Source organism: Solanum verrucosum, unplaced genomic scaffold (genome assembly GCF_900185275.1).
Source record: "Solanum verrucosum unplaced genomic scaffold, falcon-dt-bn FXZP01000838.1, whole genome shotgun sequence".
NCBI classification, from domain to species: Eukaryota; Viridiplantae; Streptophyta; class Magnoliopsida; order Solanales; family Solanaceae; genus Solanum; species Solanum verrucosum.
This window is the reverse complement of record NW_026020034.1, coordinates 25321-44844: the sequence shown is the minus strand read 5'-3', so window position 1 is coordinate 44844 and position 19524 is coordinate 25321. Positions and strand designations below refer to the sequence as shown.

General features: G+C 31.7%; 2 protein-coding genes and 1 pseudogene across 2 annotated transcripts; 2 read left to right on the top strand and 1 right to left on the bottom strand.

Moving 5' to 3' along the window:
• Positions 1-1301: 1301 nt before the first annotated feature.
• On the top strand, positions 1302-1866 carry LOC125821619 (allene oxide synthase 3-like; annotated as a pseudogene).
• Positions 1867-5359: 3493 nt separating this feature from the next.
• Positions 5360-6802, top strand: LOC125821620 (allene oxide synthase 3-like). The gene has a single exon (XM_049501035.1). The coding sequence runs from the start codon at positions 5360-5362 to the stop codon at positions 6800-6802; it is 1443 nt and encodes a 480-aa protein (XP_049356992.1).
• Positions 6803-8349: 1547 nt separating this feature from the next.
• On the bottom strand, positions 8350-9842 carry LOC125821618 (allene oxide synthase 3-like). Its single transcript, XM_049501034.1, has one exon. The coding sequence runs from the start codon at positions 9823-9825 to the stop codon at positions 8350-8352; it is 1476 nt and encodes a 491-aa protein (XP_049356991.1). The 5' UTR covers positions 9826-9842.
• Positions 9843-19524: the final 9682 nt, after the last annotated feature.

Genomic DNA, 19524 nt, shown 5'->3' with positions numbered 1-19524 from the left:
ATTCATCTTTTGAAGTTTCATATTCAGAGAACCCAACAAAGAATGAAAGACTTGGCTGATTGACATAGGTCTGACAGATGTTTCGAGATAGGAGATTGGGTTTACCTTAAGTTGCAACCTTATAGGCAAGTTTCAGTTGTTGTTATACCCTTTAACAAGTTGGCTGCTAAGTATTTTGGTCCATATCCTATTGCTGCTAAGTTGGAGTGGTTGCCTATAAATTACTTTTGCCAACTGATGTCCTAATTCATCATACATTTCACGTCTCTCAGTTGAAAAAGTGTCATGAGGTCCCATATGTCATCAATCATCCACCTGTATTTCACTTGTCCAGTCCATACTGCCTTATGCCTGAAGGTGTGTTAAACAGGAGGCTTGTGAAAAGAGGCAACAAGGTTGTGGTTCAAATACTTGTGAAGTGGACTGCTATTGATTCTTCTTAAGTTACTTGGGAGTACTTGTCTGACATTCAACATAGATTTCCTTCCTTTCAGCCTTGAGGACAAGTCTGTACTTTTTAGGGGGTATTGATGCAAATCTACAGATATTACAAGTCAGTTAGTGGATGGATTCATTAGTTAGTTACAATTCTGCTATTTTGTTATAACAGCCAATGTAGCAGTTGAATTTTAGTTGTGGAATATATCCATATATACAATGTAAAGGATTGAAGTTTAAGGCATTGAATGATAATACATTTCTCTTTCTTCTAAGATTCTCTTTCAATATCTCAGCTGCAAGCTCTGAATTAGCATCTCAGTTCTTCGAGTTCAAAGCTCCTAGAATTGTTCTTCGTAGTTGATGTTAATTGACTACCATTGTGCATCATCATCACAGAGAGAAGCAAAAGTGTTAGTCATAAATTGGTTTCTACCTCCTTGCCCTAGCTTTACGTTACCACAACCATCAGCGATGGAATTAATGTAGAGAATATGTGGTAACCCTAATGGGTGGAGGGAGAACCAATTTATAAAGGTTAAGACTTAATTTGGTATGTCTATTAAATAACCAATGTACGGACGAGATTTATTATTCATTAAATATTATTTTTGGTATTACTTGGGTCACAAGTAAACTTGGGCCATAAATAAGAAATCATTCTTACATCTCATTCTTTGGGGAAATAAATGATCGCGTACTGTAAAAGATTTGGTCTTGCACACTTTCCCTCTACCTTACTTTCTTGTAAAACGCGATCATCAAAAATTATACAACGCGTTCTACAACTCCATGTGGGATATTTTAGATGAAGCGGAGAAACTTGGAGTGAAAAGAGTTGAAGCTTGTCATAACTTTGTTTGAAAGTGTTCTATCCATCTTTGATCAAATGCATCGGAACATCAGGACCTAGTTTACATACTAGGCTCATCAAGGAAATTAGGACCGCGGTTAAAGAAGTAGGAGGGGTAACTATTTTAGCTCTTGAAAAAATGCCTCTTGTTAAGTCTGAGGTTTATGAAACCTTAAGAATGGACCCTCCAGTTCCATTCCAAACTGTTAAGACTAAGAAAAATATAATTATTTCTAATCACGATGCATCGTTCTTGATCAATAAAGATGAAGTGATTTTTGGATATCAAACATTGGCTATGAAGGACTGCCATGTTTTTAAGAACGCGGAGAAGTTTAATCCAGATAGATTTGTAGGGGATGGAGAGAAATTGCTTAAGTATGTATATTGGTCAAACGATAAAGAGATCGATAATCCAACTATGAACAATAAACAGTGTCCTAGTAAAGATTTGATAGTGTTATTACTTGGTGGTGGAGTTTTTCATGCGTTATGATACTTTTGAAATTGAATTTGGAAAACTCTTGCTTGGTTCAAAGGTGACTTTTAAGTCATTAACCAAGGCAACATCATGAATATATGGGATTGAGTATATATGTTTGTAATAAGGAAGAACTATCTCATAATATTATAACAATCTAGCTAGGGGTAGTTCAAAATCCAACTTTTTATTAAAGAGTGTAATTTTCTTATTTTAAATTTGTATTTATATCAACGCGATGCGTGGTCATTATTTAGGCAAATTAATTATGATAAAATGTTAATGGGGTTGTATTTATATTATGACCATATTGAATGGTTATTGTTATTACATTAAAATAAATTCATATATAATGGGGTTCTATATATATATATATATATATATAATGATGATATTAGGTTATAATATGGACTTAGGGAAGTTAATTGTGGGTGAAAGGTCAAGAATATCTTTCTGGGAACGTAAGAAGACCATAAAAGTCAAAGAAAATAAACTTTTAATGAATCCCGTGAATCAAATCGGCGATCTAGAGGTCTCCTCACTGAAATAGTCGGCGAGTCGCCCAATGGGACTTTAGATCACCCAAATGGAAAGAGACTTAAGGTTTTTGGGACATTTCAACGAATTGTTGATTGAGCAGGTGACCTCACCGAATTTTCCAATCGGGGTATGTTCCAGTAAAACGACCATAACTTGTTACTCTGAACTTGAAATAAGGCAAACTTGGTGGCTTTGGAAATAAGACTCATAAACATTTGATTTGATAGGTCATAGGTCACCTAATTCATTATATGGTGAAATATATGATCGTTTGAAGTTGACCTTTATATGAACTCATGGGAAAACTTTGCCGATAGGAATGTTTCGAACTTGACTGAGTGTTTGAGGTCCCTTATAACCCTAGATCACTTTAGATACCCTTGATACAGTTGGTAAAGGAACTTAAAACACATGAGCAAGTAGGACATCACCCGGTTCAAGCTCATATACTTACGACAAACGATTCAAATTTTTAAGAGTAGAGTTGCGAAGTGTTACAAAATGATTCGGATCTTAACTTAGAATTTTTTGAGATATTACACTGTAATCATTTTGATTGACTTCTCTACAATAGTGAATGGTGTTAACCTTGGATTGGTACACCATACAAGATGTTCTATCAATAATCATGTTTAACCTAAAATTGTTAGACTTCATTTCATCAAAAGAAAGAAAATTCAAACAATCAATTATTATACCATCGAAGATTCCAAGCAATTAAGTAATCAAAGAAAAGGAACTTCAATAATCAATAAGCTCGAACCTTATATTAAAAAAATAGGATCAATTAATTCATTTTTCGAAAGATCAAACTCTTAGGTTGCCATTATTTGTCAAAATCATGAAAATTATTCAAACCCTCATTTTCAACATTGTGTACACAACAACATTCAAAGAGTTTACGATAAAAACCTCTTACAATCCAAGGAGATTACACAATACTTGGATAAGACGGTAAAAATTTAACTACACACTATGATAAAAATAGCTTTTAACGATAATAAATATGCATATGTATTAACAAAGAGTGTTGAAGCCTTTATCAACATTAGTTGATTGTTGCTAGATCAAGTGTTGTTATAGGCTTTATCGACATTTAGAGTGCTAAAATGTACTTGTCATTATTAATTGTCTCTAAAAAAATATATTTAGCGGCAATTAAGCTATTATCATTAATTAATTGCCACTAAAAATTATTTTTATCATGTAAATTTAACATACTCTCTCCGTCTCATATTAGTTGGTCGTTATACTAAATATAATTAGTGATCACCTTACTAAATCAAGAAAGCATTAATTAATTTTTTTTTCTATATTACCCTTGCAATTAAATATTTTTTTTTAAAGTGTTCATATTTGTTTGTTAAATTCCCAAGAAGTTTTTTAAAGAGTGAATTAGTAAAATCGTCTTCTTATTTTTCTTAAGCATCATGTAAAATGGAAAGTGATCAATTAATATGGGACGAAATGAGTATTACATAGTAATAATTTTTTAATGGTCTATAAAAGATGTAGGTACCAAAGAAATTTTTAAAAATAAATTAATTTATCAATAAATCTGCCAAATTTTTTTACAGGAAACACACAAGGAATTTGGCTCCATTGACAATTTACATATCCCAATAATATCAGATAAGATTATTCAAATCAAAAACAGAAAAAGACATTATGATTGATAATTGCATATCCCAATGATAAAAATTCTTTTGGCTGTTTGTAACTACTCTGCTCGTGAATATATGATGTTTCCAAGGATAAAATAATAAAATTATCAGTAATGATGATCGAGTTGAATAAACATGCATTTTTAAAAATAAAAGCTTGTAAATTTGAAATATTTTTTTGATCGAGTTTATTGTATAAGACTTGCTTCGTATAATTACCTATATATAAATTTGAAATATTTCCTTAATTGAGTTCATTGTATAAGACTTTGCATGTCCAAAAAGTAAGGAATGAGTGATTCCTCGTCCAAAAAACAATAAAAATAATGTAAAAGTCGTATTGGTAGCAATAGTGAGGTTTCATTTATTTATTTATTTTAAAAATTAAGATATTTTAAATACATTTATTCAAGACTTAAAATTAGATAATTAACACTAAGGATATAGTATGAGAAAATAAATATAATTATGACATTCCTTTTTAGATAATTTTTTTAATTTCAACTTTTATAATATAATCTAACATAGGTCGATTATATAATTTTTTTGATCAACTGTACTCGATTGATATTAAAAATCTAGCGACATAGGTCTATTTTTTAGATCAGTTTCTATCGATAGATTTTTATTTTTATTTTCATTAGTGATACTGTTGGCTACCTAACAAGTAACAAGTCCCATATTGTCTTTTTGAGTCAATCATCATATCTTTGAGAATGACAAATTTATATGCCCCTAAATTGAAAAACATTTCTAATGTTAGGGGGGAAAAGCTCTATAATAAGTGTATTATCATGTAACATATATATAATAAATGTTGAATCTTCTTTGTTTTTTCATATAATTAATATATATAATTTTAGTTTATTTTTTAAAACCTCCTTGGACTTGGCATTTCGATATCTTCAATGCCGGCCCCTAACCAATTTGACCTGTTATGGAAATGGAATATATATTTTGTTCATATGGAATTTTTTTTTAAAATAAAAATATATTTTATTATCTTATTAAATTTGTTAACTTGAATTTTTAAAGGCTAAACCTTTATAAAAAAAAAAACTTGGACATTGAAACAACACATTGGTATTATCTTCTAGGGCGAAGCAAGATAGGATCAGCAGTGGAGTCCTAAATTTCCAGTATTTCAATAAGAATTTATTTTCCATCATGCGTTTTCGATAGGAAAATCATGTCTTGTAACAAAGAAAAAGGTTTCATTGATTTGCAATGGAAAAACCGTGTTTCTAGTAGTGATAAAATTTCACTACTTATCTCTTCCACGTGAAGGACTATATAGGATTGTACCAAAACATTTCGTACCCTATATTTATGCCCTTCCTACAAGCACACATCAAAAGCCAAATATCATAAGAAAAATTCATAATGGCTACCAATGACTCTTCAGTTCCAAAGCTGCCTATGAAAGAAATTCCAGGTGATTATGGTGTCCCATTCTTGGGGGCAATGAAGGATCGCTACGACTTTCATTACAATCAAGGTACTGATGACTTTTTCAGGTGTCGTATGAAAAAATATGAATCCACAGTCTTTAGAACCAATGTCCCTCCTGGTCCTTTCAATGCTCGTAACTCCAAAGTTGTTGTCCTTGTGGATGCTATTAGCTTTCGCATCCTTTTTGACAACTCCCAAGTTGATAAGGAAAATCGCTTTGAAGGGACTTTCATGTCCTCCCCATCTTTCAACGGTGGTTATAAGGTTTGCGCTTTTCTTGACACTACAAATTCCAAACACTCCGTATTGAAAGGACTTATCTTGTCCACACTTACTAGATTGCATGACAAGTTCATCCTCATCTTTACAAACTCAATCACTCCAATGTTTACCAGTCTTGAAAAAGAATTGTCTGAGAAAGGAACGTCTTACTTCAATCCCCTTAGTGATAACTTGTCATTTGATTTCATCTTTCGCTTGTTTTGTGAGGGAAAAAATCCAATTGATACAAGTGTTGGCACTAATGGACCAAAAATTGTAGACAAGTGGGTGTTTTTTCAGCTAGCTCCATTGATTTCACTAGGCCTTAAATTTATACCAAACTTTCTTGAAGATTTGGTCTTGCACACTTTCCCTCTACCTTACTTCCTTGTAAAACGCGATCATCAGAAACTATACAACGCGTTCTACAACTCCATGAAGGATATTTTAGATGAAGCGGAGAAATTTGGAGTGAAAAGAGATGAAGCTTGTCATAACTTTGTTTTCCTTGCAGGATTCAATTTGTATGGCGATTTGAAAGTGTTCTATCCATCTTTGATCAAGTGGATCGGAACATCAGGACCAAATTTACATAATCAACTTGTTAAAGAAATCAGGACCGCGGTTAAAGAAGCAGGAGGGGTAATTACTTTTTCAGCTATCGAAAAAATGCCTCTTGTTAAGTCTGTGGTTTATGAGACCTTAAGAATGGACCCTCCCGTTGCATTTCAATGTGCAAAGGCGAGAAAAAATATAATCATCTCTAACCATGATTCATCGTTCTTGATCAAGAAAGATGAATTAATTTTCGGGTATCAACCACTAGCCACAAAAGATCCTAAAGTTTTTAAGAACGCGGAGGATTTTATTCCAGATAGATTTGTTGGGGATGGAGAGAAATTGCTTAGGTATGTGTATTGGTCAAATGGTGAGGAGACTGATGATCCAACTGTGAATGATAAACAATGTCCTGGTAAAGATTTGATAGTGTTATTGGGAAGGCTATTGGTGGTGGAGTTTTTCTTACGTTATGATACTTTTGAAATCGAATTTGGAAAACTCTTGCTTGGATCAAAGGTGACTTTCAAGTCAATAACCAAGGCAACATCATGAAGTGAAATGAATATAATGGATTTAGTATTTTCAAAATAAAGAACTTCCTCACAAGATAATATATAATCTAGGGATAGTTCAAAATCTAGCTTTCAATAAAAGAGTGTAATTTCCTTCGTTAAGTTTGTATTGAAATTTGCTGATCAATAAAGTGAAATTAGTTATGAGAAAATATTATCTTATTATATTTGCGATCATATTGAATGGTTATTGTTAGTATATATAGACTTCCTTTGTTCCAATATTAAAAGGTTTCTTCTCTCCTAAAAACTGGTTAAAAGAAAGGTCCAATGATTTCTCATAATATTTGAAATATACCCTTCAAATTTATCACCCTTACCATCTCCTTTTATTACTTTATTCCACCACTGGTTGATAAATTATATCCATGTCTTTTAAATTTTAAAAAAGACTTGTAAGTTGTAAGTAACTTTATTTGTTGTAAAAGCATAGCAAGAGAGATCTATTATTTTACAAAGACGAGGAAATAAGTTCTAATTTTATTTGATCTCAAGTTTAAAATACTATAATAAAAAGTGTTATTTGTGGCAACTAATTATTTCGTCGTTACAAAAAGAGTTTTTAGGCGACACGAAACATCGCCACAAAAACTCTTGCTTTTGTAGCGACTCTTACCTAAGTCGCTACTAATCGTACAAATGCTTTCTAATAAAAAAATATGGCTGAAAAATTATTTAGTCGTTGTCACCACTAAAATTAGAGCTTTGTGGCAAGTTTATTTCAAATATTTAGGTATTTATATTTTGATGAAAGTTTTAGTAGATATAAAATTTAATAAATATTAGAGATAATTTAATATATCTAATAGTAGTACTTATGATTGTTTTACTATCTTATAATGAAAGAAATATATATTTACTTTTTAGCTTCGTAAGATAATTTTATGATGTTTAGATATATTGTTCATATGATTAGTTTAGAGTACGTGTGTCTTGCGCATGTCACTTATATTAATAAAAATAGATTTTTAATATTAACATAAATAGTACTATTTAAATGACTATTCTGTCAATTGTGAACTCTATTTAAGCATTCATTCATCAAAAAGTCAAAAAACATATAAGAGGAGATCTGACTCCTTGAATAGTTTGTAATAACTTAGTTTTAAACTTTTCATTTTACAAATTTATAAGATGATTTCAGCTTCAAAAAACCCTCTTAATGTATGTATCATAGTCAAATCTCTTCACATAAATTGAAACAAAAAAAATAATAATATGAATTTAACATGACTACCAAGAACACTCGAGAATGACTTATTAGTTTAGTCATTGATGAATTACCAACCTCATTATATCAAAGAAAGTTTGTACTAATTAACAATAACCATTCAATATGATCAAACAAATATTACAAGATAATATTTTATCGTCCACGCATCGCGTAGATTTTAATACAAACTTAAAATATAGAAAATTACACTCTTTCATTATGAAAAGTTGTATTTTGAACTACCCCTAGCAAGATTATTTTTATAAATCTTGTGAGATAGTTCATCCTTATTACAAATACTCAAACCCTTATATTCATGGTGTTGCTTTGGTTAATGACTTAAAAGTCACCTTTGAACCAAGCAAGAGTTTTCCAAATTCAATTTCAAAAGTATCATAACGCCTGAAAAACTCCACCACCAATAACCTTCCCAATAACACTATCAAATCTTTACCAGGACATTGTTTATCGTTCACAGTTGGATTATCAGTCTCCTTACCATTTGACCAGTACACATACTTAAGCAACTTCTCTCCATATCCCACAAATCTATCTGGATTAAACTCCTCCCCGTTCTTAAAAACTTTTGAGTCCTTTGTAGCCAATGGTTGATATCCAAATATCAATTCATCTTTCTTGATCAAGAACGATGCTTCGTGGTTAGAAACAATTATATTTTTCCTAGCCTTAACCGTTTGGAACGGAACTGGAGGGTCCATTCTTAAGGTCTCATAAACCACAGACTTAACAAGAGGCATTTTATCGATAGCTGAAAGAGTTACCCCTCCTGCTTCTTTAACTGCGGTCCTGATTTCTTTAACAAGCCTAGTATGTAAACTAGGTCCTGATGTTCCGATCCACTTGATCAAAGATGGAAAGAACACTTTCATACCGCCATATGAATTGAATCCTGCAAGGAAAATAAAGTTATGACAAGCTTCTTCTCTTTTAACTCCAAGTTTCTCCGCTTCATCTAAAATATCCTTCATGGAGTTATAGAACGCATTGTATAGTTTCTGATGATCTCCTTTTACAAGGAAGTAAGGTAGAGGGAAAGTGTGCAACACCAAATCTTCAAGAAAGTTTGGTACAAATTTAAGGCCTAGTGAAATCAATGGAGCTAGTTGAAGAAAAACCCATTTGTCAACAATTTTTGGTCCATTAGTACCAACACTTGTATCAACTGGATTTTTCCCCTCACAAAACAATCGAAAGAGGAATTCAAACGACAAGTTATCACTCATGGGATTGAAGTAAGACGTTCCTTTCTCAGACAATTCTTTTTCAAGACTTGTAAACATCTGAGTGATTGAGGTAGTAAAGATAGGGATGAACTTGTCATGCAATCTAGTTAGGGTAGACAAGAAAAGACCTTTTAGTGTAGTGTGTTTAGGATCAGTTGTACCAAGAAAACCACAAACCTTATAACCACCATTGAAAGATGGGGAGGACATGAAAGTACCTTCAAAGTAGTTTTCCTTATCGACTTGGGAGTTATCAAAAAGGATGGGATAACTAACCGCGTCCACAAGGACAACAACTTTGGAGTTATGAGCATTGAAAGGACCAGGAGGGACATTGGTTCTAAAGATAGTGGAATCATGTTTTTCCATACGAGACCTGAAAAATTCATCAGCACCTTGATTGTAATGAAAGTCGTAGCGATCTTTTATTGCCCCGAGGAATGGGACACCATAATCACCAGGAATTTCTTTCATTGGAAGATTTGGAATTGAAGATTCTTTGGTATCCATTGTAATTATGTGGTATGAGTCTTTGGTATTAGCCATTTCTAATATTTTTCTTATGATATTTGGATTTTTTTATGTGTAATTTTATGTTTGTAGGATGTGTCTATATATAGGAAAATATTAGATAGTGCTAGAGCCTAATAATCACTTAATTGGTTATTAATCCCAGCGTTCTTCACGTGGAAGAGATAACTAGTGAAATTATATATATTATATTATTAGAGAGGGTGGCATATTTTTGGCTTGTTATAAACGTTAAATTATTGGGAAGGCTATTGGGAAGGCTGGTTATAAATTATTGAATATAATAAATATAATGTCTTGAAAATGTAATAGGGATTGACTATAATTAATTATAAGGGTAAATTAGGAATTAAGGGTGTGTTTGGTATGAAGGAAAATATTTTCCGGAAAATGTTTTCCAATTTTCTCATGTTTGGTTGAGTTAAATGTTTTGGAAAATGTTTTCCAAATCAACTCATTTTCCTCAAATTTAAGGAAAATGACTTCCTTCAAAACTTAAGGAAAACATTTTCCAAAACTTTCTTCTGACCCCCTCCCCCACTACCCACCCTACCAAGTCCCCAACCCACACCCCTACCAGCCCCCCGCCTCACCATTCCCCCGAAAAGAAATTAAAGTTTATTTTTAAAAAATATTTTCAACTTCAAAATTTCATTTTTTCACCCCTACCCTCAAACCTCCCCCCTCCACCCACCCCTACCCCATCCCAAAAAAAAATAATTTAAGTTTGTTTTTAAAAAATATTTTCAACTTCAAAAATTCAATTTTTTTACCCATACCTTCGACCCTCCACCCCCTTCCACCCACCCCCTACCACTCCCCCATCCCCAAAACAAATAATTTAAGTTTATTTTTAAAAAATATTTTCAACTTTAAAATTTCATTTTTTCACCCCTACCCTCGACCCCCGCCACCCCCTACCAGCCCCCCACCCCTAAAAAAAATTTTAAATTTGTTTTTAAAAAATATTTTCAACTTCAAAATTTCTTTTTTCACCCCTACCTCGACCCCCCCAGCCACATCCCTACCGCCCCCCCCCCCTCCCCCCACCCTCCAAAAAAAAAATTAAGTTTGTTTTTAAAAAATATTTTAAAATTCAAAATTTCATTTTTTCACTGCTACCCTCGACCCCCCAGGTCCCCCCCCCCACCCCAACCCCCAAAAAAATTTTAAATTTATTTTAAAAAAATATTTTCAACTTTAAATTTTCATTTTTTTTCACCCCTAACCCCACCCCCTACCAGCCCCCCACCTCAAAATATATTTTTTTAAGTTTAATTTGTTGTTAAAATATATTTTCAACTTCAAAATTTCATTTTTTCACCCTTACCCTCGACCCCCCACCCTCCTACCAGCCCCCCACCCCCAAAAAAAAAATTAAGTTTGTTTTTTAAAAATATTTTCAACTTCATTTTTTTATTTTTTCACCCCTACCCTTGATTCCCCCCCCCCCCACTCCCGCCCCCACCCACCCAAAAAAAAAAATTAAGTTTGTTTTCAAAAAATATTTTCAATTTCAAAAATTATTTTCTACTCTAGTAAAAATAAAAAATATTTCTCAAAAACATTTTTCATTCAAAAACCAGACACTAAAAAAATTTTCCGAAAAATATTTTCTACTCACCAACCAAACATGAGAAAATAAGTCAAAAATCTACTTGTTTTTTCCAGGAAAACATTTTCCTTCATACCAAACACACCTTAAGTGTAAAATTATTCATTAATTTTATAAAGTGGACAAATATTATTGCACAGCTCAAAATAAGATAATGAACAACTATTATTGAACGAAGAAAATATTAAATAACTACATATATTAAAGTAGAAGTACTCAAACTGATGAGTTCTAAATTAATCTCTCTCCACATTTATTGTAATGGCAAAGATAAAAATTAATACTCCCTTTGTCGCTAATTACTTGTCCATATTTTCTTTTATAGTTGTCCCTAATTACTTGTCCATTTTGACAAATCAAGAAAGGACAAAATAATTTTACCTATTATGCCCTCAATTAATTATTTTGAAAAGGGTAGAATTTTCTGAAAATCTTAAATTTTTTATCCATCCACTTCATAATTAATAGGGGTAAATGATAAATTCACTATGTCAATAATTGCTTTCTTAATAGGTGTGTCAATTCAAAAGTGGACAAGTAATTAGGGATAGATGGAGTATAAGTGAATTCTTGAGGCAATGCACACCATTAAGAAAAAAAAATTAGAACATAAAATAAACACCACTTTTCACTTTTGCCTTTTAGTTATTCTCAAATTATTCTTGAAAATACAAATAATTCAAAGTAAAATCATAAATATGAACAATTGACTCTCTTGAAATTATCACCTAGAAAATATAAATAAGTGGCAAAAAAAAAATTAAAATCCAACAACTTCTTTAACTTTGAACAATACACTTATTTTAAACTATACATGAAAAAAAGCTCAATAATACACTTAATAATTTTAAAATAGAGGGAGTAGTTAATTATATATTAATTTCTTTAAAAACAACTATTTTAAACTAGTTGTATTCAATAAACCAAACACTATTAAGAAAATAATTATTGATACATATAGTTTACCAAATTATCTCTATGTTTAGTATTAGGTCTTCAAAAATGATTTGGAAAATAAGTATTTAATGGTAAGGCTAAAACATGAAAAAAATAATTGTCTTTTTTTTTGTTATGTCAAAAATGATAATTAAAAATAAAAATCTACTTTAAAAATAAGTGACAAATAAAAGTGATCAGACAGAGTATATATTGCACAAATCAATGTGCATGTAGTACATGTATCACGAAATTCAGGTCTCTATCAAAGTTAGGAACTTGCCGGTAATATAGTTTCAACAAAGTGTTTTTTTGACAATTTAGTGGCCTGTAGAAAAATCCAAGTTAATAAAGTATATTTTATTTTTAACAAATTCTATATGAACAAAAATCTAAATTCATGTGACAATGCATGTATCTATCCCATCAAATGAGATAAGTTAGGGGCATTGAGACTATCGAAAGGCTTAACTTATATACAAGTATTACTTATTTAGTAAAAGATTAAAATGTATTGAAACTAAATATATTTTTAAGTGATTAAGAAATTATTTTTAGATTGAACGTTAAATAATTAAGACGATTTATTTTTTAATATATATATGCATAATTATATATTTGTAAACATAAATAGATATACAATTTTTTTTTAAAGTAATTAAATACTAAAAATATAAATTTAGTAATTAAAGTCATTATTGAATAAAAATAATAATATTTATATTCGCTAATAATAATAGTTGATTTGTAGCAGTGGTGGCGATAATAATTGCTATTAGTGGCTAGTAATGATGGTTGTGATGGTTATAATGGTGGAGGTGATTGATGTTATACTAACTGAAGTAATAGTTATAGTTGATAGATTGTAGTGGTTATGAAGGTAAAGTTAGTTGATGGTAGTAATTGACGGTATTAATGGTGGTGGATAAAAAAAATATGGGGTTAATACCTCAGATGGTCACTCAACTATCCAGTCTTTCCTCAGAAAGTCACTCACATGGTGACTTTTTAGTGAAAATTAAAAGTTGAGTGACTTTCTGAGGTAAAAGTGGATAGTTGAGTGACTATCTGAGGTATTAACCCAAAAAATATGTGATGGTTGACGATGTGTTGGTGGTAATTGACACACAGAGGTGGATCCACACCTATAAGTGGGGGTGCACGTGCACCTGTCATCTTCATAAAAAATTATAGGTATATATGCATATATCTATCTTGAGAAACTGACAAAAATTAGGATATAACTAAGGGGCCGTTTGGTTGGGAACAAGTATCCCAGAATTAATTATCCTGGGATAACTTATCCCACCATGTATATGGGATAACTTATTCCATCAATATGGTATAAATGGTGGGATAAGTTATCCCAAACATGACAACCAAACAAGACATCAATTTTTTTTATCACAGGACTATTTATTCTTATCTCTCACACCAAATAACCCCAACAGTTTACCCATGAGAAGCATATGAGTGTCCTTGTGCCGTTGATACAAGCCAGAGGAATCACCCAAAAACTTGAGTTCAAGTCTAACTAAACCCACTTTTCACTTTTTTTATTTTAAGTTTATCTTAGAACTCATATATATTTGAGCTAATGTAATATTCCTGCCCCTAAAGCAAAAATATTATCCACATAAAATCTAACTTAATGATGTTTAATTAGACTTTATTTAATATCTTAATGATTAATACCTACTCAAACTAAATAAATATTAAAATTCTAATATAAATATAGACACCTAATAATTTAAGATCCTAAATTTCAGAGTAGGATGACAATAATTACAAAAAGCCAAATGAAATTTATCATTTGGGACATACCATATTCAATCATTAATCTACTCTTTTTGTTTTTTTCCAGTTAAAATAATATTATCTGATATTAATTATTGGGAAATGCAATTGTCTAATGGAGCCAAATTACTTATTTGTCTTCCTGTTCACAAAAAGACAATGGCAGATTGATTGGTCAATTAATTTATTGTTTTAAATTTCTTTAGGATCATCTATATTGACCATAAAAAAAAAGTAATTAAAAAAAATTAACCATTGTTATAAACGTGGTTGATTATGTTGATTGTGCTATGGAAGTGGTGAAAAATGATTGGTAGTTTGGTGATAGTAGTTAATGACCATAGACTTATATATGTGGATTCAAAATTTAAATACGTTGGCGATATAATTATCTTAATATAAATATTGATAAAAATTTTAATAATAATCAAAGAATAATATTATATTGAAATATTACTAATAGGCTATGAAAGTGGTGAAAATGAGTAGTTTGGTGATATATAGTAGCTAATGACCATAGATGTTTATAGGTGGATTTAGGATTTAAAGACATCAGATATAATTATCTTAACATAAATATAGCAAAATTTTCAATGATGATTAAAGAATAATAACAATCAACATTAAAGACATCAGTTATACAATCAACATTCTTATAACAATGTTTGAGAAAGCATAAGTGTCACGACCCAAAAATGGATGTGATGGCACTCGTTGTATCCCACCAAGACAAGTCAGCCTAAAACCCAATCATTTCTATAAAGTGCGGAAATAAAGCAAAGTTCAATAACAATTACTATTACGAAAACAAGTCAACTTAATTCAATTCCCAAAACCTGGTTGTCACGGGCACAAGCCTCTAATGTAAATACTAGAATTGAAATAAAATACGCAAGTCTCAAATGACGTTGTCTTTCAAGTAAAAACAAAATCATAAACAAGAGTAAGAAGGTTTGCTGAGATGACAAACAGCTACCTCTCAGATCTCCACAGAAAACCTCGAAAACGAAGAGAATGGAAGGTATCACGAAGATCCGGGCTCGTAACCTACAAAAGATTGTAGAAGCAAGGGGTGAGTACCAAACCACACGGTACTCAACAAGCAAATCTCTAAACACAAGCTAAGAGTACAGAATACAGGTACTCCTTACACCCCATCCTAACCTCCATAACTACAACCTGCATAAAATCAGCCCAACCTAACAATTCACAGTTTACAAAGCATAAAGCTCAACAACAGCACTCTAACAAATCATATCTTCTCAATAACAACTTAATATTCATCAATAACAAGTTTCACAAAAAGGCACTCACAAGATCAAGTTCATCAATAATAAAAAAGTGCAATGCAGTGAAATGCAATGTCAAGTATAATGATGCATGTCTGACTTAATGATACACACCCGCTGTCTCTCAGTGCGGGACCCATGGGGGACATATCTGTCCATGCATCCATCGTGGCGCGCGATACGTCCCTCGAAAATATAATATCCGTCGCGGCGCGCGACACATCCCTTGAAATATAGTATCAATCGCGGCACGCGATACGTCCCTCGAAATGGTACATCCTCCTTAATTTCTTATTCTTTCTTAATGCACATAACACTTGTCACAGCCATGTCTCAAAACAATGCAAATGACATGTTCACACAAATAATGAGGAGATGACCATTTTCATAACATTGCACAAATCACAACAACAAAATCATGATACAACTTCAGCAATGATTCAACAAGTCTTTCAAACAATTCTCAACACATCACACAAACAATTGATCACATTACTCCCAAACATATACCATAAGGAAATACACAAATTTCATACGCTTAACAAGGGTTTAGAAATCCACTTACCTCAATCAATCAAGAATTCACTCCAGGACTTGAGCCTTCCTTTTTCGTTGAGCTTCCAAATCAATGCAATTTATTCAAGTACATAGTCACAATAAGATTTCGAAACTAACAACATCCATATTACTATAGGTTTAGCCTAGACCCATACGATCACCCAAATCTACAATCAAGTTCCTAAGTTTTAAGCTTAGGGTTAAGTTTCAACTCTTTTCCAATATCATAATTCGAATGGTATTTATATGATACGATAGATCTAATATTTAATTATCTATTTTAATATGTCAAAACTTAACTCATAATGTGATAATAATAAGAGATTAAGCCAAATTACCAATCATCCACAGAAAGAACACCACCTCCGAACCTAAGAATACATACGTCCTCACTGTATCTCCAATTCAAATTCCTAATTGCTAACCACACATAGTGTAGCAATCATTACCTATCAACTTTTCATATCCTCAATATATCAAACTTGAACTATAATGTGATAATTACAAAATTTTCAAAATCAAAACCAAGTTACGAAATCAATACTTAAACAGTAACTAATGTGTGCTCGTGGAATACTTTTAGAAAGAATATCATTAGTGCATCTATTCAATAATATCACATCCCCTAATCAATGGTCATAATTGCCCTATGATATAGTCCCAATTCTTGTCGGCAATAACCCATAAAACAATACTTATACATTAATTTGAAACACCAATATTGGAGAAACTTAAAAACCAACTCGTTACACCCGTAGAGCCTCACTATAGTTTAACACAATTTACTGCTATCTAAAACTTACCAATTATTAGCTTATTATTGGCTATCAATATGTCAAAATATTTCCCACTCCAACTTATCCTTTAAAGACCAAATTCCAATGGAATACATAATTTAAATATTCAATTATTTTCCTCCCATCAGAATTAACGCCACATACATGATTATTAGTGGAAAAAGTTTGTTAACCAATTGGACTATTTGGTTTTTAACTCTTTCACTTGCAAACACACACACACACACACACACATATATATATATATATATATATATATATATATATATAAATCATCATAAAAGCTTAGTTAGATTTCTTACCTGAAGGAAGAGGATTCACTGCTCAAGTCCTCTTTTTACTTTGTGACTTGATGCCGCACCAACTGTACGGTTCTCTCTCACAGTTTAGGTTTAATTTATTTTACATGGGTCACTAAATGAATTATGGACTTGACCCATTACCCAATAACTAAATAAATCAATTATTTAATAAATATTCATCAATTAAATAATCATATTTATCGAATAATTCAAAATTCTTAAAATCAACTTCACCGACTGATCATGAATGACTTGCGGCAACTATCGGGAGGGGTAAAATGGTAATTTTATAAAAACTTCAAATATGACTTTCCGGGTCATTACAATAAGTATGATGTAAGGATATTGATTGTATAACTACAACTCTTCATCATACATCTCTAATCACCACACCCAATTTATGTGGACTCTTAAATGATCATATGACTTTTTTAAACTTATTTAATTGGATAAATTTCAAAAATATTATTTATTATTAATTAATTGTTGTCTTTTTTAAATCCTACTAGTTTTGGTCTATATATAAGTGTCATATTCTAGTACCTGCAGTATCGACAATGCTTTAACATAGACATAAACCCGAATATACCTTACTAATGTCAGAGTGTAAATCTCAATGATCATACACACACCACACACATAGATATGCATCGATTGTTTGAGAGGTCTATATATTTTGACAACCAGTACATATTTACATATACAGATTTTACAACGGTAACAAAAGTTCAAATTCCACTTTTTCAACGGTAACATCTGCTTATTTTTTAGTACAAAAGGAAGGAAATTCCTCATAAACAACTCAAAAACCTCCATTTTTACAATGTCTCAAACATCTCAAATCCAAAGCAAAAAAGTCTTACAATTGTCATTGTGGTAATCCAGCTACGTTGAAGACGTCACACACCGATATAAATCCAAGTCGACAATTCTTTAATTGTGCAGTTGGCATATGCTCATTTTTTAGGTGGCTTGAAAATGAATCATCAACGAGTAGCCCATCAAATTTTCAAGGCGTTGCCAAATTTGAATTATTGACAAAGCTACGGGAATTCGAAGAAAATAGAGATCTGCTAATGACTTTCTTAAAAGAGGTCGAAGAGCAGAAGAATCACTTGAAAGTGTTGCTAAAAGATGTTGAAATAGATAGAGATCAACTAAAAGAAAGGTTAATTTTGGCAGAAGAAAAAGAAAAAACGCCTAAAACCTATATTGTGAGGTTTATTTTTGGTGTTTGCTTTTTGGAAATGTGTAACAAGTGTGTAACAGGAATGTAGTGCTGAATAAAAAAAGTATTTCTCTCTATTTATTGCACTGTTATATCTTTTATTTTTTATAGATAATGTTATAGATCAACAGTGATAACAATTTATAGTATTAGACTTGTAAGTTTATTAAGACATAGATTAATAAGAAATCTACAAACCCTTCATAATAAAATATGTACTGTCCAATGTACATTTTTGTCGTCAAAAACAGCAAAACAACAAACCACTTTAACCATATTCTTAAAAATCAACTTATCAAAAACCTATTGTCTTAAAAAACCATATCAAAAAACCAATTGTCTTCAAACCAGGGAAAACCCAACTATCACTAAAACCAATTGTCATAAAAAACGACCAACTTTAAAAATTGTCTTAAAACACCAGGGAATAACCATCACAAAAACCACAATTGCCCTTACTCCTCATCACCAACCTCACCATTAAGCTCCACCACAATGCCCATCATGTCTATTTCTTTTTCCACTTTTTCCACATAAGTGGTCAAGCCTCCTTCTTCCAACTTTTCCTCTTCTTCATTCTCTGTTATCTTCTCCTCTTGTTGTTTTTTCTCTTCTTCTCCACTTGCTTCATTTTCTTCATTTTTCTTCTCTTTCAGATTCTCTTCTTCACTTTCTTCTTCTTTCTTTTCTTCTAGTTTCTCCTCTTCTTTTTCTTCATTGTTCTCTTCTTCTTTTTCTGTCATCTTCTCCTCATCTTGTTGTTTCTCTTCTTCTTTCATCTCCTCTTCCTTCATCTCTTCATCAACTTCTTCAGCAAAGTATGCATCACCTGCAGCAAGATCATCATCGACTACAGCTAAAGGAAGGATGTTGTCATCAACTGTTGGTGATGAAAAGTTGTCATCATCTACTGCAAGATCAGTGGCTAAGCATTAATACAAATACATTATTTTACATAATTAATATATAAATTTATCTACCTTTCTTTTTCTTTTTCTTTTTCTTTTTCTTTTCATTTCTTCTCAATTTCTCCCTCTCGTACACAAGCAACAATTTCCAGCTTTGATTGCTTGAGGACACGCTCACACAGACTTTCATCTTTAGAAGTACTTGGTACAGAAGTCTCACAAGGTTGATTAGGATTGTGATCATTTGAATACTCATCCTCCACATTACCTACTGCAGAAGTGAG